Here is a 27,200-nt window from a genome sequence, read left to right as displayed (position 1 = left end):
ACAGTAATTAATTTCGTGTAACTGATTTGACTAGTTGGAAACAACTCTATTACTATGGAGATAAAGTGGAGGTCATGTCATTACTATCGGTCGTAAATTCGGTAGCGTATTAACCTAAACATGATTAATCCATTATAATACGTATAGTATAAATTCGATAATCGATACTACCATACTGTACACCGCACTTTTGAAAATAGTAATCATGTTTTCGAGATAGTGTCTGATAGCAGTAATACTATCTGCTAGGTTAGTAGCTCATAACAGCCATGTTACCTGCCGCATAAGTGAGATATAAGTGTCTAATAACAATCATATTATGTATCCGCCAGAAAACGAAATTTTACTTAATTAAGTAGACTAAAATTAAGTTGACACTATTAGATCGCCACTTTTCATTATCTCTAGCCTCTCCATACAAATATGACATTCACATTTTTACTTTTTTGGAGCGAAATATTTTTATCCAGTAAAAAGTAATATTTTACCCAGTTTTACTTAAACATATAAACGGTTACATATAAAAAGGTGAACAAACTTCTTTATCAATAATACCATAAGCCTACAATTTACAAAGCTTCACCAATATGTTGAAGTAGACCGACAGAAATCTGGGATAAATGAATTATGCATGCGCGTGATTTGGATTGGAAGTGAGTTCTTGATTAATTCCTGGAAACAATGAGACGCTCGCTGGTGAAGAAACATCCATTACCTAATTCAAAATCAAATATATCTTTATTCAGTAGGTAACATAGTTACACTTTGAATCGTCATTTATTACATAGCGAACGTCTCATCCGCCTAAAACTACTGCAGCTTGTCACAACCTGTATAGTGGGGGAAAAGAAGTTGCAAGAAAAGCCTCGGCACAGGGCCCAACACATGCTAACGAGAGTGAGGGCCCGAAGCCCTAAAGACTACATTTAGTTTTTTAGGAGACAGTATATTTTTGACCTGCATCGGACAATTATGCATAAGTACACTTTTGAAGATTGAGCAACGTGCTTAATGAAAGTTACTAAGATACATAATTCACATCCGTAATTCGTATAGGAGTGAGCACAGACACAAGTCGTCGGACCTTAACACTTTCAAGGACAGTCTAATAACGTTCCGATTCCAAGGTGTCATACTATCTATTATGAATCATCAATGACCCATAGTCTCTGCCCGTGAAAGGGTTAAATAGCAGCCATAAAAAATGATACGATGAACAATACGCGAAGAAAGTTCACCAGGCGGGTCAATAGATTAACTTTCATCATGTTGCGATTTGCTTTTACTTTTAGTTGGCTTCTTGCTCCAACTTATCAAACCAACCGTTTATGTGTTTCTGTGATAGGTAATAATGCTTTGACAATTGATTCTACTTAAAATCTGTACATAAATTGAATGTAGGCTTTGAAAGATTCCATTTTCCTGTTGTTGGTATATAAACTAGTAAGACTGCAGACAGGTATAAAAATAGCAAATGACAAAATTCTTTGAGAGGCTTAAATTCTGGCACATGTTGGCTACACCAAAAGTTCGCGCTGGCCTCGCCTCGCCGACATGAAAATGACGTGCAGCTTGAGTAGACGAACGTAGGCTTTCATGTCGGCTTTTATTTTCTTTTAAGAGCTGCGACGATTTCAGCTCCTTGTAGCATTAGGCGTAGTCGCGTTACGGTACACAGACACAAATAGAGCATTTCTGTAGGGTAAATGCACTGCACTACTAACTGGAGTTTAGTAAGGAAATATACTTAAGAAGGAGATGCGGTAACAGTAATTCACCAGACATTAAAATGTTTTGAATTTTATACGTTCTATTTGTTCCTGAATCTACCTCAGAATATTGTCTGTTTTCTGTTTTAAGCTCTTAACACTCTCTAATTTGTTCTCTGAAAATTATATTGTATTTTTCGTAATGACAGCCCGCCATAAACATGAACTTTTTTTTGCTAGTATTGTTGTGTCATAAATAACGTAAAAATCGAATACTCACTCGAGTAGAAATAAAAAGAGAAGAATTTTCTTGCGCTCTCTATTTGCAATGAACTACGGCAATTTAATCAATAAGGTAAATTTTTCAACTTCCAACTCTTGTTATAAGATGGCTGCATATTACTTACATTTTTATTAGTACCCTAAGCTTCATAATGTAATTACATATCTACATATATAAACCCGGAGCGGTCAATAAGGTATATGAGTATGGCGGGTACATTCTCAAAGCGTAGCGCGTATACAGAATGGGGATTAGAATCGACTTCCTTTCACAATAACGTTTGGGACTTAAACTGCTAATCTAATACAATGCTAAGTGACCGAACAAATTCTTGCCCCCAGACCCTTTTACACCTATTTATATAGCCCGTGACCCTCATTCAATTCCACGCCGAACAAAACTATGATTCACTCTAGAAAAGGAAAGATTTAAAGGGGCAAGTAACACACACAAAGCAAGACGTTATACTTTGTAATATTAGCACTTTTTTTACGTAAGTTCGTCTACAAAAATAGATATTTGAACAGTACATTTACATGCCGTAAATCAATATTTTACGAAGTCTTTGCAGACGTGTGTAAATCGTATAAAAGGGAATACGGGAGAGCGAGGCAATATGGGAGAATCGCGTCTAAAAATACCTTCGTTTCAATAAAATTATTTGATATGTGCGGAAGTACTGAAAGCTCATCGAAGAGGAAAAGGCTGACGGTGTTTCGAATTACAGTCAGCACATGAGGCTTGTGTAGCCAATATCCAATCAGAGGATTGGATATCGACATTTGACATTAGATCCATGTCCACGGCTGCGGGCGCAGCTCACCCGCAAGCTCGCAGGCCCGCAACCCGCGCCGGACGTGCACCGAGTAGATAATTACACAGCCACAAAGGGTAGTTGGCATGTTATACCAGAGATCTATACCTAGTCTTTACAAACGGCTTTGAAACCAATGCAAACAATATAAATGTTTGCCTAACAAACCCCGAGTCATGAAAGGAATATATTATGTAGCATATAAAACAAGACGCAGCATTAGCCTGAGGATATTGCAAATAATCACATCTTACACATTCACAAAGGGAAATATACAGAGAATACAGAATAACAAATTCTTGTCTTGTAAAATAGACTGGGGGATATATTAAATCCCTGAGATACACTTTTTATTCGCTATCTGCAAGATGTGGGATATCTTTACGTAGTTCACGTTACACGCCTGTTTTATTATTTTCCTAATGTGACCGGTTCGAATATGAGCAGCGATGTAAAAGAGCGCAGGGAAAGTTTCGGGCATGTTTGTCGGAGAGTCCGAGGAGGAAGCTGTTACGTAAACGCCGCGCCTCGGACTCCGAGGGATAATGTACTTTGACTGGCCCGGACGTGGCCACCGAATTAACAATGGAAAATCCCGAGTCACCAAAAGGACTCGAGTCTAAGCAAACTAATTCATGTTGATACAATGCCGTCAATAATTAGAATTTAATTGCCACTTGGCAGTTAAGGTGAATTATTATTTATTATATTACTTATTTGGAGGGGGCTCCCACCCAAGCCAGACTGGCGGCATTGGCGGCAAGACTGTATGTTACTACTTTGTGTATGTTAGTACAGCAATTCCTAAAGTGGGTACCGTGGTTTTAGGGGGTTCAGTAGAAAAGTCACCAGGGTTCCGCGAACTTAGGCATTTATTTTTGGAACTACTCGCATAGGTAGGTAACAATTTATAAAATTTAATTTAAACAATTTCAATATCATTCACTTTTAAAATATGTCCAAAAAAATTTCTGTTCATATTAAAATAAACACTTATTAATTTGTAATCATTTTCTACTTATGGGGTTCAATAAAAGGTATTCGGTAGGTGTTCCATTATCTTCTTTAGGATTCCCCTAGTATGTAGGTATATATCATGTAATATAATTATAAAACTTTTTTAAGGTATTCTAATGGTGAAATGTTATAAAGATAACAGATTATTTGTACTTGTGTAATCCATTATGAGAAAATTTCAGTAATCCGATATGATATAAATTGGTTGAAGAATTTTAATTAATGTTCCGTTTCCTTTTATTATTTGCATTGTGGAATGATCGGCAAATTGCTGATGATTGGATAACGAATGTGAACTATTTCAACGGGAAATTGTGATGCAGGGTACTTCAGTGAAGCTGTTCCGGCTTTGCCTGAAAATTTGTGACCGCAGCCATAGTGAAGTGACGTAGCTACCATTCAAGTATAATAAGCTAGTTTCCAACTAGTCAAATCAGTTACTTTTTACTAAACGTCAAAACACAAAATTACTATGGAACTTGCATACAAATTCATAAAAAAAGCACACAGTGACGTCATAGAAAAATGTGACAAAATGTCGGACTTATTATTAAAAATTCTTAAATAAGTTAAATAGAAAAAAGAAAATATATTTCGTTAGTTTTAGATCTGTCTTTATTTAGTAATCAGAATTTCATAACTTATCTTGAACCTAGTACACGACCCAATTAATTAAACTACTAGTTAAAAAAGTATAAGTGATCAGAGTCAAAATATGAATAAAATTTAGAATTCAAAAATAAGCCCTTGATGAAACTATTATGTTTATTGTATTAAAATGTTTTAGGTATCGTGTAGCAATAATTATATATTAAACTAGCGGAAAATAAAAATAAAGAACCTCGATTATTTATTACGTGACTACGAAACTGGTAGAATACACTATTTTGATAACATCAGTTATGACTTTTAAATCTTTGTCTCCGTAACTGTAAAGTGAAGCCAGAAATAAGGTAAAAAAAATGTTAACCCGTTGGTATAATTGAAATCTCGTTTTTATCCTAAAGTTTGCGATATTATCTATCTATAAGGTAAAAAAAAGTTTCAGTTTATAAACTGAAACCATTATTTAAATGTCCGCAATATGCTGGGCAAGCTAAAAATATGTTTCTGTTGTACCTAAAATATACATGGGTTATATGTTAGCGTATTTAGAAATTGAAACGTGTGATTACGCCCTGAAAAACGGGCAGTTATAAATCGACATGACTTTCCTAAATAGCTCTACTCCTTTCGCCGCATTTCTATGAACAGCTGTTTACGTAACCAGAGGCAATACGTGACGTCACCGTACGTCATCAAACTACGTCAGTTGTCAAGTGCTAGCTATTTACGACTGTCACTCACTTCCGATTTTGATGCGTTACGAATTCAGGTTATGAACAAGTCTTACAATTAGCCATTTTCGTTTAAATGACCTTAAGTGGTAGTTGTTCAAATGTTTCTAGCAAAGAATACAGTTGGCGTTTTTTGTTATTTTAATTATACGAGTATATATCTACTGGCGAAAATGGCTCTTGCAGAGAATACACGATGCACTATTTTAGTGCGTCATACCTCGTGAGGAACAAGCTTGGCGTGTTCGTTCTGTCCCATGCTTACGCCACTTGTACAATCGATGCCTGCATCTACCTAACTATCAGTGTAGATATACGTAACTACAGTACATAAAAGGCACTTCAATTATGATTTCTTTTACACCCATTAGTTCACTCATAGCACTTAATTAATCCTCTTAGCTACAGATTCAATAAGTTTCCTAGAACATGACCCAGGCGTCGTTCAGCGAATACATATTATTGATTTAAAAATTGTATATAGAGGTACTATCATATGAAATTATTACACTATATGACATTTGACATGCTTATAGATGACACGCTTTGATATGGGCTTTTTAGCACCCCTGTTTAAAGTGAGCATCAGAATGACTACCCAATGCGACAGATCAGTTTTAAAATATTACTTACATCCAATACCTATTAGCTACTGTTTAATACCTTTGTATAGATATTTTGTACCTAATTAATAAATAAGAAAATGTATTTAAAAAATGGCCAGTCATTCTGATGTCTGAATGACCACCCACATTTAGAATCTCCACAAAAAGGCTCCGAAATGTAATTTCGCCTATACACAAATTTAGTACCTATTCAGTACCTACATATTCAACATATTTAACATATTAATCTTTTATTGCATTTGTTCCTTTTCTATAATTTGTATTATGTGCATAATTGAGTTGTAAACAATAAACAATTAACATTTTTGTTAAAACTTTTTTTGCTCATATTTTTTTATTTGTTGTTTTAAAAATCTAAAAAAAAATATTTGTTTAGGTAGGTACTGAATAGGTACTAAATTTGTGTATAGGCGAAATTACATTTCGGAGCCTTTTTGTGGAGATTCTAAATGTGGGTGGTCATTCAGACATCAGAATGACTGGCCATTTTTTAAATAAATTTTCTTATTTATTAATTAGGTAGAAAATATCTATACAAAGGTATTAAATAGTAGCTAATATGTATTGGATGTAAGTAATATTTTAAAACTGATCTGTCGCATTGGGCAGTCATTCTGATGCTCACCTGTTTAAACAATATTTATTGTTCTTACAGCACGAAAGCAAATATATTTCTTAATATTTATTTCGTATATATCATTGCCGTAAGTTACAAACATCAGTCAAAATCTCTGGTAACCATTTGTTTGTTTGTCAATATATTGCTCATGTTATGTACATGTGGCTCAAAGTTTCGTCACTTTCATATGTACATTTCCACCCAGAAAGTCTTTCCCTACAAAGCAGTAACTCTGAACAATTGGCCTTAGTATTAGCTTAGATTGTGGAATAAAACTACCTATAGAACGGACAATCTCCGCCCCATACCGATGCGAGCTAGATTTAACCCCCCTTTCATTATCAATGCCCCCTTTCCCCGTCGGGAGTCACTTTAGATTGTAAACCTAAGGGCTGTGCGCGGACGATTGTTTTCACGGATTTCATTGTCTAACGACTAATACGGTGTCTTGTGATATGTGTGTTCGATTAGTAAGTAGCGATAATGACCTTTGGAATATTTTTTTCATACAAACTATTTTCGCAACTGTCTCGGTCGCACGCGCTAGGCGCACCTCGTGCGATTTTTGAGCGTAGTAGTATCTCAGTAAGACATGCCGGTTAAATATTGTATTAGCCCTAAACGTCACACACGCAGTTGCGCGTGGAAGTAAACTAAAGAACGAAGTTTTGTATGAGGTACCCGGGCTGCGGTATTAGGTATTACTTTACTTTGGATAATTCTGAATTACCAACGGCTTATAAGAAAACATCAATAAATTCAAACTTCTCCTTTACAATGCACGTAAACCACAAAGGTAGACTTGTTTCGAAGTATGGTATGGAACGTGAGGCTCATTACGTCCTTAATTAAGTGAAACAGCTGCGCTGTGCGGAATATTTCACGTCAGTAAAGCATTATATTCAGTAACACCGATTCACATAGTCAGAAATCTGGCTACCAATCAAACAGGGTTCCACGAAATTAATCAATGACAGTTTATTAATTTGAAACGTGCTTACAAAGTTTACTGCACCTCATTATTACTAGGTTCTATACATCTGTCTGTTAGTACATTAATTTGATTCGCTTATTATTTTTGATACACATTAGCTTCGTCTAACACCTGAGCTTACAACATAATATATATATATATATATATATATATATATATATATATATATATATATATATATATATATATATATCATATATATAAATTCAAACTTCTCCTTTACAATGCACGTAAACCACAAAGGTAGACTTGTTTCGAAGTATGGTATGGAACGTGAGGCTCATTACGTCCTTAATTAAGTGAAACAGCTGCGCTGTGCGGAATATTTCACGTCAGTAAAGCATTATATTCAGTAACACCGATTCACATAGTCAGAAATCTGGCTACCAATCAAACAGGGTTCCACGAAATTAATCAATGACAGTTTATTAATTTGAAACGTGCTTACAAAGTTTACTGCACCTCATTATTACTAGGTTCTATACATCTGTCTGTTAGTACATTAATTTGATTCGCTTATTATTTTTGATACACATTAGCTTCGTCTAACACCTGAGCTTACAACATAATATATATATATATATATATATATATATATATATATATATATATATATATATATATATATATATATATATATATCAAAACAAAGAATAACAAGGATGAATACATTAGTGTAAAGAGAAGCACAAATAATATTTTTCTATGACTTTTATTATCTATCATTATGAATTCTTAATTTTGAAAGAAGTAACACCACAGTTGTTGTTAATCTTTATTTTGTACCACATGAAACGTAACCTCGAATTAATATTAATAATGGGATAAATATAACATAAGTATTTGTCAAGCGTTTAAAACATTTTGTTGTCTTTTTGTCCGCAAAAACCCACCTGCTGCTATTGAAATGAAATTGCTTTTTAATGCTTTTTGAACTTTTAAGAGCAACGGAGGCGACGTTGACGCGCGGCGTCGCGAGTCGCGGTAAAATAGACAAGAACTCTGTAAAGGCTGATACGCTCGTTTGAGATAATAATAATATTATCTAACTACAAAGATAGTAATGATCATGCATGTGACAGCTCCTTTTAAAGTCTGCAGTACAATGTGATTCACACTCGTAACGTGTTAAATTAAACACATTTTTTTTGAACTCTACGTCGCCTGCAAATCTGTAATCTATAATTATAAATGTAATTAAATGGAATGGGATGTACCACAAGTATCAGTATACGGGAATCAATATGCCGTAATTCGGATCAATCGATTTAGCTTTAAACCAGGTCTTGATATACGACGATGAATTGTAGCGATTTCATGATCAACATCGGAGATTTCCACGGCGGAAACGAGGGTTGCTAAGCCTCTCGGGACAACAAATAAATAACATCTATTTAATAATCACACAGGATTATATCACATTGATGTTTTCTTGTTTACGACTGTGTATCACTTTTCGTAAACGACATTTATTTTATTTTAAAGGAAAATGGCAATTTTAAGTTGAAGCAGTATACGAATGAAATCGATGAGGGAAAATTGGAGGCTGTTGTAACAACACGTTCAGTGACCCAAAAAGATGATTACGTTAGGTTGACGTAGCAACACATTGCAGCGCCATGAATATACAAGCACGAGTCAAATTATTACTTCAGCGTATTTTACTCTTTATTTATTTCTAATACATGTAGAGAGAAATAATCATTCTCAATATACTAATACTTGTATAACTATGTTCTTAGGAGCTATTTTAATACCCTTTATTATAGTTAGGCGTTGTGGGCGTCAGATCAGACTAAATGTACTCCGTTTCATTGAGATGTAAGTGGCGCCGATTATCTGATCAGACCCAATACGACGTCGCTGTCGACACTTAACACGATGGCGGAAAGGGAGGGAATTTAGAAGCATTTAGTAATTATGTACTGGATCACGCGGAATTTAAAAATCTTAGTCTACTGAAGGACGGGACGATAGATGATGGAATCACCCTCAAGGTGATGTGTTTTGGTATTGCGATCTTATTATCCGGACTGGACATTCTTATTGTATACTGAGCTGGAATCCTGTCATAATGACCAGAACAACCAAAAGTGGCAGCCTGTTTACCTTCTATTCTTTACTAATGTACCTTTGCTTTGTACGGAAATGTGCCACCTATAGTAGCTTTATTTAATTTTCTGGTTTTCACTTTCCACTTGTTAGTAAAGCGTAGCGAAGGAAAATATCAGATTTAATTAATTACCAGCTGCGCTTCAACAGTCGTGAGCAACAGTGCGTCCTCACGGCTTCAATATCTTATTTCGTTTTCAATCATATCACAAAATTTACAAATAAATTAAAACAGTGTCATTCCTCGAAATAATTGATATAATACCTATCTATTTTTTACCCATTTTATAGTTTCTATAGCTTTTCTGTAGGAAAGCACAGAAAGTTTAGTTGTTTGCCATCTCGGATATATCAAAAAATTAAAAAAATCTTACGGTTCAAGCCGATGTCGTGGTAGGTGAGGATGGCGGGCTTGGTGTGGTCGCCCTGCACGGCGACGACGATGTCGCCGCGGTCGGTGCGCACGCGCGTCTCCACGCAGCGCACTTCGCCGCTCAGTCGTCGCGAACCGCTTGGAAACTGCAGCTGGATGTTCTTTAGCTCAATGTCGTCCATGTTGTCCAAGGGCACCACACTGTTGACCGCACCATGATTACATTAGACGGCATTCTTTAATGTTTTTTGCGGTATGTGGTTCAAACGCCACTGATAAACACAGGATAGGATCACTCAGAAATTTGCTTAACATTACTTATGTTTATGTAAAATAAATGAAGGCAATATTCAACTATTGATTAATGTTTATAGGTACCTAAAAGCAACATCAGACATCTGTTTCTGTTTGGCTAACTTTATTAATAACTTAAGACAGAGCTCCTTTTCTATTGGTAGAAATGAATATTCGAGTAGATATAATTCAAAATTTATGGAGAATAAATAATAGATATTGTGAAGATAAAATGCACACAATACTTTAGCATCCAAAAGACAAATATACATGGTGATCATTATGATGGATGATGTAGTGGAGCAACTTACTGCCTAATTTTAAAAAGTAAAATGACAGCAGTTTACCATACGTTAGCTATATTACTAGCGATTTAGAACTCTGTCGGTCGAACGTGGTCATACTATAATTAATAGCCAAGACGGAAATCAGTGATAATACACCAAAATGTACGTTATAGCTCAACGGTAGCACTAATCGTCGCGTCTACTATTTGTTATCGCGATAACTTTTTTCGCGTGAATCTGTAAAATGTGAGATATAGGATTTATCTGTTCTGTGTCCGTATACCTATTCAATTGAATTGATTGGTAGAAATATCAAGTAGGTACTTCAAATGAATAAACATTATTCACTCATTATTTAGGGATTAACATTAAAAACAAACATAACATAATGTAATGTTGCTCTATGTGCATTGTTATAGGGACTTCGTCTGTTTGTCTTTTCACCAATCTAATCACGTGAACATGCGGATTAATCTGAATTTTTTCAGTATCTATCTTGTTTAACGCCGGAAATACTAATACTTAAAGTCAGTGGTGGAATGCTTCGTCCGTTCTGGCAAAACGGTACTTGTAGAAATGTAGCTTATTGAATATCACTAGGAACACGTGACGTCACGAGCTTCTACTGCCATTTATTTCTGACTCCCTGATTTCGGATGGCTGTAACTATTCCAATTTTCAATGAATTTCAATTATGGTTTCACATTTGGCTATCAATTTATGTCTATTTTGCAACTATAATGAAATACGTATTATTTTTTTTATACTTGTCAGCTGCTATCACGCGTGTAGAAAAGAAGATTTTAACAAAGTTAAGAGCTTTGTTACAAGGATGAGAGACACAAGGATATATTTATTTGTTCGGAACTAAGTTTCTTCAGAGATTATGATTATACCAAGAACAACCGCTTATGGAGCTCACTTTCATACCTCATGATAAACTAAATAAACAATCATCGACATTTGTACAACACAACGACGCCTTTTTTGTTGTTTATGTAAAATCTACGACACACATATACATTTACAACATACACACACACATTTACATTTTTTATGTATTTACTCGTATTATATCTTTATTATGTACATGCTTGCTGACGTGTTGTAGCACCTGAAAGGCCTAGGTTGCAACCCATGCGTAAGAGGTTAAATAAAACGTCAAGTACATCATAAATCGAAGTGTCTACCCAAATTCTCGACCGCTGTCAAGTAAAAAGAAAAGATATTTCCTCTTCACTATTTTTTCATTTTTAACTATTCGAGAAACTTCTACTGTACAAATGAAAACGTCTTTTAAATTGACCGGTTAAGTGAAGAAATTCAATGAGAGGCAAGTTTTAATTTTACTGAGCGACAGTTCCATCAATCACTGTAAAACCTTTCAGAATTTTCCAACAATTTAATAGTAAGGAAAACGAGGTATATTCCGGCTGTTTGAAACAATTTACTAACAAAAGCTTTGCTTCCGTTCTGTGAGACTTCCGTACATTGCTCAGAATAGTCAATTCTGTGAAGTATTAATTAAGAATGTTGTAGTCGGAAACAAGACAATATTAATGTTACTCTGGCCATTTAATTGGGAACATCAATATTGTTGTTTGTTTCTCTCACAGCGGGACTTATTGGCATCGAGTTGTCGGTTCCATTTAATTTGATTAGAAACGTATTATAGTAGCAATGTTTGCTGTCGCGCCTGTCTGCTACGGTGTGAGGACGCCAGCCTTGACACGTGGCGCTAGATACCGCACCACCCCGTCGAGGCCATACAAGTCATATACATTAATTCGTGTAATATACATATAGATTAATGCAGACACGTGCTGAATAGGTGCCAAAAAAATTAGAAAGGCAGTATGTAATTATGTGTTTACTGTGTCGGCCTACGTTTTTATTTGGCTGTTTCACTAAATTATGCAAAGTATACCTACAGGGCCTAGTACTCTGATTTTACAACGGGACTTTCAAAAACGGCAACAAAACTGCGAGTTTGTTGTAGATTACAATCGTCATTTATCACAGGTGACACAGCGGTGGGACTGAGCGCGTCAAAGAAATGATAAATTAATTTCGTGTCGGTTCAGTCGCAAAGGAAGTTGGTGCCGTGGTACCTTAGTACGAAAGAAAGGGTTTAAATATATAATTGAACCTAGCTGTTCATAACCATACGGTAGTCGTAGTAAGTTTAAAAAAAATATGTACGCTGGTTAGGAAATAAGGTCGTGCTGTTGAGCAATGGAGACGGTTGGAGTCTTGCCCTGGCCCCCCTCGGCGGGGGTACGCCATCGACCCGGACTCTTGGCACGCGGCCAGGACAAGAACCGGCCGGCAACAGCGCCACTTTCAATCTGCGAACGACTGTACCAAGCACGACCTCTCATGGAGCTCACTTCCATGCCCCACGATAATAACTCTCCATTATGATTATTTCTTCACACTTCACGTATAATAAAAGAAGTTACTTCTAGAACAAGGAAACTTTTAATTTCCTTTACGTCAAAAAAGGATGTAAAAGAGCAAGTTATCACTTGAAGAACAGTGGCTGTCGAAGAAACTTCTTAATAATAGTAAGTTGTGTAACGAAGGAAAACAGACAAAGTTAGGGGAGCCCGTTTTATATTCAACTCATTGCTGGCACGTTATAGATAACATCCGAGGGAGATGTCACGTCCTGCTTTGCTCAAACTCGAACTGGAACTGAACGCAACCGAGTCAGGAGGGAACTTGCCATCTCGCTGCCGTTTTATATTTATTTTAGAAAGAAACGACGATTTTCTTCTCAAACAAGTAATATTTTACATAAGAATAGGTGTCAATTTCTTATTTTTATAATAAATCAGTACTCTGAAAGAGGATCAAGGTCTATATGAAATATTTATTCGTTTATAATTTATTTATCTTTGTTTGGCTGTAGAATTTTATTGAAAACGTTACTACATGATAAAGAATTTTCTTGGAAATGTTTTTCTATTGTTGTCGTCGAAGGTATAGAGATAGGTCCAAACAATAATTCTTTTGAAATACGTATTTGAAAAGCATTGATAAGATGCTCTTACTTGAGGGCGTCTAAAGAACTTACAATAAAGTATAAGCAATAGCCAATTTTGAAAATACCTAAGTAGGTATATAGCGAGCGCAAACGACGTATTTTTTTTCTCAACTACTTATGCCATAACACCGTAAATCAAAATTGGTGAAACTTAGCTCAGACATACCTTAAATAAAACTACAGAATATGTGTGGAGGTGACGGTTGGTGGAAAACTATTGAACCACTAAATTCGCAGGTTCCTGGCAATATCTACTCACATGATATCGTGTGCTCTATCTCTATCCGATCAAAGGAACAAGTGCTCTAATTTCAAAATTAGGTAGGTGCCCAGATATACGTGCAGAAAAGTTAAAGAAAGTTGTCGTTGCTGTTGATTAATTTTTTTATGTTCTGTAAATGGGCAATCGACTTTAATTCATTCACTGGGCCCGACACCAAGTGAACAAAATTCGTAGTAAGTAAATTTGTCTATTGTCCTAACCTAACCTAACCCTTCTCCCTCAGTGATGTAATGCTCCGATCTGTACGTTACATTATAGGTGTACGCTCGCGGTGAGGTAGCATAACATAACATAACAAATACTTTATTGCACAAACAGGAAAAAACAAAAGAGAAATAGAATGAGTACAATAGGCGGCCTTATTGCTAAGTAGCACTTTAAGGGGAAAGCCTTACTTAGCTCAGTGTTCCTCGGTTGTAGCGAAATTCTTCTAATCTAATAAACTCTGAAAGCTATATCGAAAACCAATAAGTGATCATTACATTCGGTACCTATATTTTAAGATTGTGAGTCGACATTAGTATCTAAGTCCTAATTTGGTTGCCACGAATGTAGTTTTTAATGTCATATTAGTAGAATGTACTCCACCTTAAAGTCGTAACGTGCGTTCATGGAAATGTTACGTAAAATCAGTGTGATTGAGGTTCTTTCCAGGGCACGGTCCCCAAAAACAATATAGATGGAGTTGTTCAGATTTAACGTGAAAATGACCTTCTTTATCATTGCTCGGGCACATACGTAATTATACAAAAATATAATGTAATTGCAGAGGCAGGTATAAAAATAATTGTTGCTTGATATTTGGATCAGATATGGTATAGAATTTTGTTGCTACCTATATTGCTTCTCTTTATTTTGATCAGAATAATAGTGGATGGAAGATGTGTTGCGCCAGGGAGTAACAAGGTTCATCTTTTATACCCAAATACAAAGATAAAAGATGCATAGTAATATGTCTGTTATCCATGAAATTAGTATGTTAAACGAAGGTAACTCTGTGCAGCGCCATTTGATATTTTTTTGCGGAACGTACCTGGAAAGTCTCTCATTTTAAATATCTATTATTATAAGTCAAAAAACAATCTAGTAAACATGATTTGTAGGTACCGCTCGGTACTAGGATAAATCTCAAGCTAGCTAGCCATAATGCTAAAATTACTTACTATAATAACAGGTGCAATATTTAGCTTCTACGTAGTCGGTCCCAAAGTTCTGTCACAGGCACATTATTTTTAAATTTCGAACATGCTTTTAGAAAAATTTTATGGCGTTCCATTTTTGAATGTTTGACAATTATTTTAAAACAAAAAATGATCATTTGCCGTGATTTATTACGATGGAGTGGACCTTGGAAGAAAACCGAATCGCAATTTTAGTGTTGCATCGCTGTGGACACTCGCCGAGTACCATTTTCAAGTTGCTCAAAAATTTGAAAATAACACTTAGGTTTGTGTATCGTACCATAAATAGGTATAATGAAGTCTCAAGTGTTGAGGACAAGAAAAGAACTGGCCGGCCTCGCTCCGCAAGAACACCAGCAGTGATCAAAGCGATAAAGGCGCGCATACGAAGAAATCCTGTCCGAAAACAGAAACTGATGTCTTTGCAGATGGGGGTCACTAGAAAAACAGTCAAAAAGGTTTTAAACGAAGACCTTAAGTTGCGAGCATACAAGAAAAAGAGTGGACACTTACTTAATGCCCGCCTGAAAGCAATTAGACTCAAAAGATCCCGGTTGTTATTAAAACGGTACGCGAGAAACCGACACCGTGACATACTTTTTACAGACGAAAAAATTTTTGATATAGAAGAAAAGTACAATAAGCAAAACGATAGAGTGTACGCAGAAAACTCTGAAGAAGCAGGAAAAAAAGTTCCGCGGGTTCAACATGGGCATCATCCATCTTCAGTGATGGTCTGGTTAGGTGTCTCTTACTATGGGCCAACGGAGGTTCATTTCTGCGAAAAAGGTGTCAAAACCAGTGCAAAAGTGTACCAAGAGACGGTTTTGAATCGGCTTGTCAAAGATCTGCCCAACACGCTATTTTCAGGACATCATTTCGTGTTCCAGCAGGATTCTGCGCCTGCACACAAAGCCAAAACTACTCAAGCCTGGTTCGACCATCAAAAAATTGACTTTATTAGACACGAAGATTGGCCTTCCTCCAGTCCGGACCTTAATCCTCTGGATTATAAAATTTGGCAGGTCTTAGAGAACAAGGTCTGTGCTAAACCCCACAAAAATTTGGCGAGCCTGAAGTCAGCCATAATTAAAGCCGTCGCTGAAATAGACATGAATATGGTGCGTGCTGCGATAGATGACTGGCCGCGGCGTTTGAGGGAAGTTATTAAAAACAAGGGAGGTCATTTCGAATAATTTTAAGTTATTTTAATTTCTTAATAAATATACTTTAAATTGATATATAAATTTTTATAAACTTATTGGTACTTTTTATTTTATCACTATTTTCATATATGACAGAACTTTGGGACCGACTACGTAGATTGCAACTATAGGTACCAAAATCAGGTGTACATGCACATAATTTCTTTTAACAAGTGCATCAGCAAGCATCACAAAAAATACTACAACGCCGATTATGCTACATCGATGGAGCATCGACGATAAAACAAATAAAATTCTACCGTGAGACGTTAAAGTTCAGAATACAGTGTCCAGTAACGTGATATTAGGTGTCACGGTTAAACCACTTATATAGCAGGATATGTCATGACACAGGATATTACAACAAATCATATTCAGTTATTTTAAGAAAAAGGTTCGCGACTAAGACCTCTACATATTGAAGATAGGGTAAAACTAATATTTTAATACTTGAAACAGCTAGCGCAAAAGAAACTGATTACTTCCGCAGGCAACTATGGCCACCATACTACCTCCTACTTTGTTTCGCGAGTAACTAAGTGAATATTTATTTTATAACTGCCTGCCTATTCTATTTTGTACTTTCATCATATAGCTAATGGTAACTTAACACCACAGTCAACTCATAAGTAGGTATCTATCTGATAATGGAGTAGTTTGGAATTAAGTTTGGTATATTTTATAATATTACTGGCCCCGATTCCTGCAGACACCTCCTAATTTTATTTTAAATTATCCATTATTTTCTTATTCGTCAAAAAGGAAAGGGATGGATAATTGACAACTGTTAATTGAAAAATGAAAGAATAACCCGGGAGAATAAAATACGCATTTTGCTGGTATGCAAACCATTTGACGTGTGCTGTCAACTTAATTCTGTCAAGTAACTGGCCAATATAAAAATGGATATATAAATTTGGGAGAGATTTTAAAATTCCTGCCTAAAATTGATGTGAACTCCATAAATTTTATGCCTGTCAATTACCCGTACCTTTCCTTTTCGGTGGCTAAGAAAATGACAGGTATAACTTAAAATAAAATTAGATGGTGTCTACAGGAATCAGAAACACTGGCCCCGATTCCTGCAGACACCTCCTAATTTTATTTTAAGTTATAGCCGTCATTTTCTTTTCCGTCGAAAAGGAAAGGGACGGATGATTGACAGCTCTTAATTTTAGGAAGAATGAGTAAATGAATGAATAGCCCGGGCGAATCAAAAAGGTATCTCGCTGGTATGCAAACCGTTGTGTGTGCTGTCAACTTAATTCTGTCGGGTTATTGGCTAATGTAACATTTTTAGACGGTTGTATTAGATTTGTGCTTAAAATTGACGTGTGTTCCATAAATTTTATGCTTGTCGATTACCCGTCCCTTTCCTTTTCGGCGGATAAGAAAATGACAGATATAACTTAAAATAAAATTAGATGGTATTTACAGGAATTAGCACCACTGTGTACATAAACTGAAAAATAAAAGGAATTGGTAAAAATACAGTGGCCTTAGCCAGGTTGCTAACGATGGCGAAAAACGACAGTGACAGTGATAAAAACCTGTGGGATTGACATGTCATATGTTAAGTGTGTTGTGTTTGTGTTTTGTTTTAAAGTAATGAAAAGAAAATCGGGATGAGACGCAATTAATTTGAAATGTAAGAGAGAAGAAAAATGAATGGTAGTTTAGAGGTACAAAAAAGCGACTAAGTGCGAGTCGGACTCGCCCATGAAGGGTTCCGTAACAGCAAGTAACATAATATAAAAGTTTTTTTTAGTTCGTAGTAACTTTTGATGTTTTAACTATGTGTATTTTTAACTCCTGACGCAAAAAGAGGGGTGTTATAAGTTTGACGAGTGTGTCTGTGTGTCAGTCTAACTATGGCATCGTAGGTCGCAAACGGATGAAACGATTTTTTATTTGTTTATTTTTAAAGTAATTTTTGAGTAATAAAAAGTAATTTTAAAAAATTAAACAGACTTCTAACCCCGACAGATATGAATAACAACTGAAAAGGGAAAATAAATAGTTTTATACATACATAGATGAACTTACTCACCAATTAGTTTTATCTTTCCTATACTTGAGTTGATTGAATGAAAAGTAAATTATGGTTGACGATTTATGATGTATAAAAAAAAACTACTTACTAGATCTGGTTCAAACCAATTTTCGTTGGTAGTTTTCATGCTAATCTACATCATATATTTTTTTTAGTTTTATCCTCCTCTTATTTTAGAAGTTACAGGGGGGGGGGGGGACACATTTTACCACTTTGGAAGTGTCTCTCGCGCAAACTATTCAGTTTAGAAAAAAATGATATTAGAAATCTCAATACCATTTTGGAAAACCTATCTATAGATACCCCACACTATGGGTTTGACTAAAAAAATTTTTTTGAGTTTCAGTTCTATGTATGGGGACCCCCAAAATTTATTGTTTTTTTTCTATCATTGCGTAAAAATCTTAATGCGGTTCACAGAATACACATATTTATCAAGTTTCAACAGTATAGCTATTATAGTTTCGGAGAAAAGTGGCTGTGACATACGGACGGACGGACGGACGAACAGACATGACGAATCTATAAGGGTTCCGTTTTTTGCCATTAGGCTACGGAACCCTAAAAAGGGGATACAAATGATCAATTTAAGACTTCAAAACCAAGTACCACAATACTGAAAATATAATTGGTTCTTAATGTTTTCGCTCAGCAAACAATTCACTACTTAGCTAAAGAAATGAACGGACTTTAAACAATATCAAACAATTATAAAACATAATATTGTTAAACCTTGCAAAAGATGTTTAAGTTTTCTCTGCTTGTTAAAATAGACCATAGAGATTATTATGTGATTAAAATTCATTTCATATAAAGGCATCTAAAAAAGTGTTGTATTATGAAGGAAGAATTTCTCAGGTACATTTGTAAATCAAATTTTTGAAAGAATATAATTAGATACACAGAAGTTAGTGTAAGTTTGAGGCACACTTACCCCAGGAGTGCAGTCTCCTCTGCATTCATTGAAGGCATGATCCCAGGTGTCTGCTCTTTTGTAAGTGTTTTCTTTCTGAAATAGTGCAGTGTACATAGCTTACTCATGTGGGCAGTGAAGTGTAACTATATTACTCTATACACAATCAAGGAAAAAGAAGAAATAATTTTAGAATAGAATCAACTTAATGACAATGTTACTAATTAACTTTCACCAATATTACAAAACAAATCAACCACCAACCACACAAACAAATTAACTAGATGATTATATTTATGATTAGATTTCGAAACCTAATTTTACAGGCATTCTTTAACTAGGATGATTATTAGAAAACATGTTATTAAAAAGTATTATGATTATGCAAGAGAAGCCAGCATTAAGGCAGACATGCAACACAGTACTCACTCCATAGGATCATTCATTATCTTATTAAAGAATGGGTAAAGTTTCCTCCGGGCTTTTCCTCCGAAACGAAGCATTCTCTTCATTCTCCCATTATTCTTTTTTGGCAGTGTCGTGCCGCGATACACTGACCTGTCCAGGTCCAGGGAGGAGTAAGAGCCACAGGACAAATCTCGATTCATGCCAACTTAACATCCAGAAAAGATAAAATGAAATAAGCATAACATACATACACAAAGCAAAATAAAATAATATGCAGCCCCAAAATTTGTTAGAAAAAAATTTAAAGCTCGAAACACATAACCGCGTGAAAAGTTACGACAGTCGGAAACTTCGACGCGAAACTAAAACTAGAGTTAGTGCGCGCGATCAGCTGAGCGGGTTGCATAGTAGTTTTGATTCTAAAATGTACTTACCAAAGTTCAGATTATGTAGTATTCCTTGAAGATCACTTGTTTTCCAAGTGTAACCACTAGAACTGTCGTGCCTTTGGCAAGTCACGTAGCGCCTACCCCAACAAGTGCTAGCGACTAGACTCTGCCTGGCTCTTGGGTTGCGGAGTGAGCACACTCCCACAAACGCGCCTCACTTCGTAGCGAACCTAAAGCGCTTGCGTACTGCAATACGTCAATCGTAGAAATGAATTTGAGCGGCAGTGTACAAACAATTGTTTTTTTAATACTATATTTGATACAAATTGTATGTAATGTACCAGAATCACGTTATGAGACACACGTACCTAAGTGTTTATAAACGAAGGAACTACAGCAGATATCAACACCGCCGTCCTATTGTTCTGAAAACATTGACATCTATAATAAACTATGGATGGAACTTGCGTTTCATGGACTTCCTATTTAATAAACAAAACCTAATAAGTACGAACTAGTAAAATTACTAACCGTTGAAACTTTGAAAAAAAGTGAAAATTTTGACAGCTTTTTTTTTTCTTTTGCCCGTTTGTGGGTCAGACTAAGATCATGAGACCGTGCTGCCTAGTCTTCAGAACAATTTTGACAGCATGTTTGACAGCAAAGACCTTGTATAGAATAGACGGAGCATATTTAAGACGAAAGAAAAACATAGGTTTTGTCTTTCGCACTCATGTGAGCCGTCATAAGTTAAAAAGAGATAAATATACTATCGTCGTAACGTCTTTTGTACTCGTGTAGCGGGTTTGTTATAGAAACGTACCTATAGTATATGTTTTTGTATCAGAACCACTAGTGCCGTTCCATGTCTTTATCGACATTATTATTGGCTAAATATTTCATGTTAGTCCAAGATCTAAAAAATATACATTACAAATTGAATGATTAATTAAATACAGAAATAACGACCTAGTATCCATACCTGGGTGGGTAGAACCACAAGTAAATTAGTTAAAACGATACCTATTTGTACCCTGATAGAAATATACCTAAGAAGAACCGTACGTTGCGGTGACAGATTCAGAACCACTTATTCAACGTAATTATCATGGTCAAACTTGTTAAAGGTCAATTTATCATTTTTGAATCTATGTCATTTCGCAAGGTGTTATGGCCGAGGAGGTCGAGGACGGTCCATCTAGTCCACATATACTATAGTATCATTTTAATACGACATTGCGGCCACCCTTTGGTTGCTATAAATCACATACCTACCCTTTTATAAAAATTAAATACTTACACGTTTTTCATTGACTTGACCGGAAATCGAATCGGCTCTCGATACAAGAAGTAGACGACCTTCTAGTATATTTCGGGGATTATCTCAATGCGATTAAAGAATAAAAGCAAATACTTCTTTATACGATTTTTATTCAATATAGTTAGAATACAATGACTACGAAGCACTGAACAATTCCGACTTTTGGTGATAAAAAAAAAATATTTCCTCTTGTTCACTTTCTTTAGAAGTGTATAGTGTCGGCTCTGGTCGTTATAACTTTACCTGCAAGAATGGCACATATTAACGTGGAGCACACAAATACACAAGCATTGCATGTTTACACATTGCACATAGAAGGAATAATCACAGGTAATTACAAAAATAGTTATTCATACTAATTATTTATAGAAGGAATAATCACAGGTAATTACCAAAATAGTTATTCATACTAATTATTTTGTGCAATAGAGAATATTTGTATTGTATTGAAATATTTTTTCCATGCTAATGTAGAATACAAAAACGAAATAGCTGCAAATTTATCTATAAACTTATAACTAAACTTAAACTCACCTTATGTGAGATATGTGAGTGAATATTGTTGGTACTGCATCTCTATGTAATATTTTTGTTTGGTATCCTGCTCGATAGAAAGCAAGATACATCGAAATGTAATTAGCACAGACTTAAATAAGGAGAAGGCGTCCTTCAGAAGAGAGAATTATCTCGTTTCATGGTCTGAATCTAATTGTTTCTTAATTTCTTGTTTCGTAAATTAGGATATTTAGGAAATCTGGAAAATACAATATCTTTATGTAATCTTCATCCAAATCGGAAACAGGTCGAAAAATAAATTAAACGTGAATAGAATAACGCAACATGTAGATGTTACATTCAAACATAATATTATGTTATCGATATCAAAGGACAACACTACTTATAATACTTTGGGTACATGATCTGTCAAAGCTGATTAACGTAAAATGTGAAATCAATTATTTGTACAAATGTGACGGCTTTGCTGAAAATATGCGTCTGCATCGTGTTTAGGGCTCAATAAACTTTACAAAAACCAGACCAGGTAATGTATTTCTTGCACACAAACATGTATTATGTGGTCGATAACTTACCCATGGTGAGACATTGTTTGATCGTTCTCCATTATAACACCCATTCTACTCTCACAACCAATAGCTACGCAAGCCATGGTTCATAATGAATAACTATTTCACAGATTGTTTATATAAAAAGTTAAAATAATGTCCCAAAACACCAAAAAACTAACGGCAGGTTTGGTATCCAGCTGACTACCACAACATCTCAAAACGGTAAACACTGACGTTCTAGACAGCGGTGTTTGTCTATGTTTGTTTCTTTTTTCCACAGAGATTGTTGCCATAGGGAAGAAAGAGAGCTGTGATAGTTTGATCGTCACTCTAAAATATTATCCGTCTATTCTATACAAGGTCTTTGGTTTGACAGTTTAATATTTTTTCCCTTTTGGTCCGTTTAATAGACAGGCTAAGATCGCAAGACCATGCTGCCTAGTTTTCATTACTATATATACTCTTGAGTACATTATCTTTACTAAAAATCAAAGACCGGCTTGAACCGGCTAAAAACAAGCTAAAAACGTTAAAACAAAAAACTTTTGTTTTATTCATTACAATCCGAGGTAAATACTTTTATAGTATTTTATGCAACAGTTGTATAAGAAGGGTCAAAAAATGCGAGTGGCGTGAGTTGCGATGTGAGCCTTGGCGAACATCGCAATAAGAGACGCCACGAGCATTTTTTGACCTAGTTATACAACGTTGCATACAATACTTTTTCTACGACGACGTAATTTTAAATGAAACAAAAATTATACAAAGAAAAATTTTATTTATAAAAATTATTTTCAAACGCGCGGGAAAATGGCGGCAAATGTATACTTTTTTTTTATAGTATATCTATGGCACCAAACAAAGTAAAGGTGCCAGTTTCCAGGTCAAAAAAAAAAAAAAACAACAACAATGCTTTTTTGGCGACATTATAGTACAGTTACACTTTGTAAACAATGCTTTTATAGGCCATAGAGCGTACACTTTTTCAAAGAGTTTAATTATGTATGTACTTATATTAGACTTTTTGGTTATTTAAATGCCAGATTAAAGTAGAGGAGTAGAAAAAATATAATACAGCCTTGTCTTTCAATAAAAATGATAAGTGGATAGTAAAAGTAATTATGGTAACTAAATGTTTTCTAAGTTCTTGAGGCATTAGTCTCAAATTGGTGTCCAAAGTAACGCAAAATCCCCATAAACATCAGAAATGTTTCTTATTATTGCAACTGCTGCCATCTATGTAGCCATGCCGCTATTCAAGTAAAGATGATGTGGTACATAAAAGTACAACACTGTTAGAAGTAGTATGGTATGATTCAGCTGTTCGTATGTCACTGCATAGATGGCGCGTTCAGTATTTTAGCAACTCGCGATTTTGATTTCGACTGCGGCGAAGCAAAAGGGAGGGTTATGTGTTTGACCGCTATGTATGTATGTGTGTGTGTATGCACGTACGTTCCCACCTACTTCTAAACCTCCCATCAGAATTTAACAAATGAAGTGACAAAAGAAGCGTCTTGATTATAGATGTCAGGCCAGTTTAAAACCATTTAAACCAATCCGTTTAAAAAGAAATCGACCATTCTTCTTCTATCGTGTGGATTGTGAGGTGAATTACCAACCCCATCAACCCTGGTGTCAGGGTTATTACTGAGCCGCCATAGGCCCCTGACATGACTTATGTAAAGACTACGTACCTACTTACATCAGTAAGTAATAACCGGGACCAACGGCTTAACTTGCCTAAGCACGGATCTTTTTACTTTTTGGACAATCAGGTGATTAGCCTGTAATGTCCTAACCAAATTAGGGATCACAAAGTGATTTTTGTGATTTGTCCCCACCGGGAGACGAACCCGGGACCTCCGGACCGTGAGCACAATCACTGGACCACGGAGGCCGTTATAATCAACCATTTATTTCGGTTTAAAACGGCTGCTGTTGACGACTATGTTTTTCTTAATTATTATAACTAAGTAAGTACAGTTCTTAATTTTACCGAGGTAGGGATATAACGGAGTATTTACCTATAAACTGTGTTATTGATGAAGTTAATGTGAGGGCTCTGACTCAAAAGTTATGAAGCCGACAACGTATTAAATAGGTTCTTATAAATAATGCATTATTTTGTATATTTTGCACGTTGGCGTTTGGTTAAACTTTTTTTCACTCAATAAGTCTTCGTCTTACCGTGTGGATTGTGAGGTGGAATACCAGCCTCATCAACCCTGGTGTCAGGGTTACTATTGAGCTGCCAAAGGCCCCTGACATGGGTCATGTAACGACTACTTACTTACAACAGTAAAAAAAAAAATGTGTTATTGATAATTATATACTTGACGTGTTTAGTTCTATAGATAGATAGATAAAATACTTCTATAAGTACTTTTTATTGATATTCTATAAACCTACTATAAACTAATAATACGAAACATGACGTCAAGTGACCAAAAATTGTGCACATTCTTTTATTTTTGGTAATAGCAAAGGTTTGAATAGGTTTATAGGCTATGGTATAAGAACTCCTTTGATTTGAAACTTTTGGTTTTCTTATACCATGGGGCATATTATTATGTTGTGACGTCACACTTAATTCAATGTGGCGCCCTTTTGAGGACATAAATTAAGAACGACAAAAAAACTTTTGTCTAAGGGTTGTGTTTTGGGTACACAGGTTGGGTATCAAATAGTTGAAACATGTACATATTACTAGCTTTTACCCGTGGGTTTGCTTGTAATTACTCGATAATTACGTTTAAGTAAAGAGGGACTTTCCAGGCTACGTTCCCCAAAAAAATTATTTATTTAAGTATCTCCAAATCTTGCATAATAACACATAATGGAAGTGATGAAACCAAAAAATATACTTAAGTACATAAAAATATAAGTTTAAATAATAAAACCCAACTGCAGTAAAATCGCGTTCTAAAAATACTTAAGCATGAAACAAGAAAATATTTCTTTAAAATTCTTCTTATAGGTAGATAGCCGTGGTTATGTGCCAATCTGTCATAAGAGTTTGCTTAGAGTGGCTTAGAGCGCGTTGTTAGAGTAGTCGGGTTTCAGTTTTTAAATTTAAGTAAGTATCCAATTAAATTATATCAACACAAAATTACACCCCCTTTTCTCACCTTTGTAAGGTTTGTTTAAAAATACAAATACAATTTAATTTCTTTAAATAATAAGTTTTTTTAGTAGGTACTTAATGTGACCGTTCTATTAAAACTATAGAAGTTTCATACAAACTTTTCCACTCCTTTTTACACACACAGAGCCGGGAAAGCGGAACTAGCTGTAGATACTTCGGTAGGTATTTTGTTTGTTCCACTTAAGTATAGAATGAGGAATAATACTACGTACACATATTAATTAAGTCCTTAACTTCTATGGTGTCTAGTGTAGGCAATATATACACACGTGCCATCAGTGGATTAATTTTGTTCACTCAGTAAATACTGTTAATGGAATATTTTCTAGTTAGGTAACAGTAGCGTAATGAATGCATTTTAAATGCCTGACACATTCAATACACAGCTGCAGTTTTGATTCATTATGGTAAAAAAAAGATAATCAGAGTTACCTACCTACGTATTTTTTTAGTGTCCTAGCCTACAATAGAGAAAAGGTGAGAGAATCTTGCAGTAGGTACCTAGATATACTTAATACCTATTACGGGATTGTATACGCCAACATAAACTGATGGTGTTAGTGACGTGGTAACGAAACTTGCAGCGATGATTCAGACCATGATTTTGAGTTGTTAGTGTATTTGAATCGCAAAAATATAGAATTGAAAACAGTTTAAAAAAACACAAAAAAAAAAAGAATTTTGTGTCGGAAAATTCCACTTGATGTCGACTCTGAATCATCCCTTAAAGTTTTCGTTACAATGTCACCAATACCCGGTAGGTAGTCAAAGCAGGTACTATTCCGTTGGACTGGTTAAAAAATAATAAAATAGTTGTAGCCGAAATACTCGTAAAGTTATATAAATAAATAAGTATTTATTTATCGGAACAAAATTAAAAGACGGTTCCAATTTAGAGATATGATTTTCTGACTCACCAGGAGTCTAGTTAAAAAAATGTAAGCCCACTAAAGAACCCACTCACCTACTTAAGTGGGTAGTTAGGTAGGGTGGGTTCATGTAGGTACTCACGGAAAAGTACCAAAAAAAGGGCTGCAAGTATTTCTTGTTGACTTGTGCATTGTTTTAAGTTTACGCGGTTATTATCATAATTAAAGCATCACCCTCATCATCACCCTCGCCATTTGAATGCGGTAGTAACATCTTTAACCAACCGAGCATATGACATAATAATATGCGACAATGAGCACATAGACGCTGAAATCAGCCATGTACAGAAGGTTCTTCGCAATAATGGTTATAGGATAGATGTTGGAGCCTTGCAGCCAAAACCAAAGGTCAAGACGACCGTACCCAGTGTTGAACGTCAGCCAGCGTTTCTTCCATATCTGAAGGGAGTTACTGATAAGATAGGAAATATTTTGAATAAATATTTAATAAAAACTATATTTACCCTTTCGGTTCTGCCTACCCCAATAAGAATTATGAACGTGTGTAAGTACTTATAAAAGATTGAAAATTCTTACAATCCGTAAACAGGCACGACTATGGCCTTGTGGCATTGTCTCGCTGCGCACGCGCCGGACTTGGCTTTAGGGTGTGGACATCCACTTCTGTACACAGCCACGCATTGCCCGTCACAGCACACTTTCTCTTCACCTATCACCGCCAGCTGTTCGTCCACCACAAAACCGAAATTATGCATTTTTAATCTATTTACTCTGATCGGACTTTGTCAATACATCGAACGGTGGTGATGTTTAGACGAAGACTGGCTC

At 35.5% G+C, this 27,200-nt stretch overlaps 1 protein-coding gene and 2 long non-coding RNA genes across 6 annotated transcripts in view; 1 reads left to right on the top strand and 2 right to left on the bottom strand.

The window, feature by feature from the left end:
* Positions 1-20,542, bottom strand: part of LOC126379783 (protein NDRG3-like) — a 67,321-nt gene extending 46,779 nt beyond the window's left edge. For 2 of the 4 annotated variants that reach the window (XM_050028659.1, XM_050028661.1), the window contains exons 1-5: positions 20,315-20,465; positions 19,992-20,192; positions 19,579-19,762; positions 19,171-19,245; positions 9,886-10,085 (exon numbers count right to left, since the gene is read on the bottom strand). In XM_050028659.1, the coding sequence (XP_049884616.1) occupies positions 9,886-10,085; positions 19,171-19,245; positions 19,579-19,757 (454 nt within the window). In that variant the 5' untranslated portion in view covers positions 19,758-19,762; positions 19,992-20,192; positions 20,315-20,465. The other 2 variants (XM_050028660.1, XM_050028663.1) reach the window with 2 other exon arrangements.
* Positions 18,572-27,200, top strand: part of LOC126379788 (uncharacterized) — a 78,071-nt gene continuing 69,442 nt past the window's right edge. Inside the window, exon 1 of the long non-coding RNA XR_007568381.1 lies at positions 18,572-18,716. This is a non-coding gene — a long non-coding RNA (uncharacterized LOC126379788). The remainder of the gene's footprint in view (positions 18,717-27,200) is intronic.
* LOC126379787 (uncharacterized) lies at positions 21,191-22,672 on the bottom strand. Its single transcript, XR_007568380.1, has 3 exons — positions 22,359-22,672; positions 21,802-22,021; positions 21,191-21,510 (listed from the first exon to the last, which is right to left on the bottom strand). It is a non-coding gene; the product is annotated as an uncharacterized LOC126379787 (long non-coding RNA).

Source organism: Pectinophora gossypiella, chromosome Z, assembly GCF_024362695.1.
Source record: "Pectinophora gossypiella chromosome Z, ilPecGoss1.1, whole genome shotgun sequence".
NCBI lineage: Eukaryota > Metazoa > Arthropoda > Insecta > Lepidoptera > Gelechiidae > Pectinophora > Pectinophora gossypiella.
Note: the sequence above shows the minus strand (reverse complement) of the source record. Positions and strands in the feature narration are given on the sequence as shown.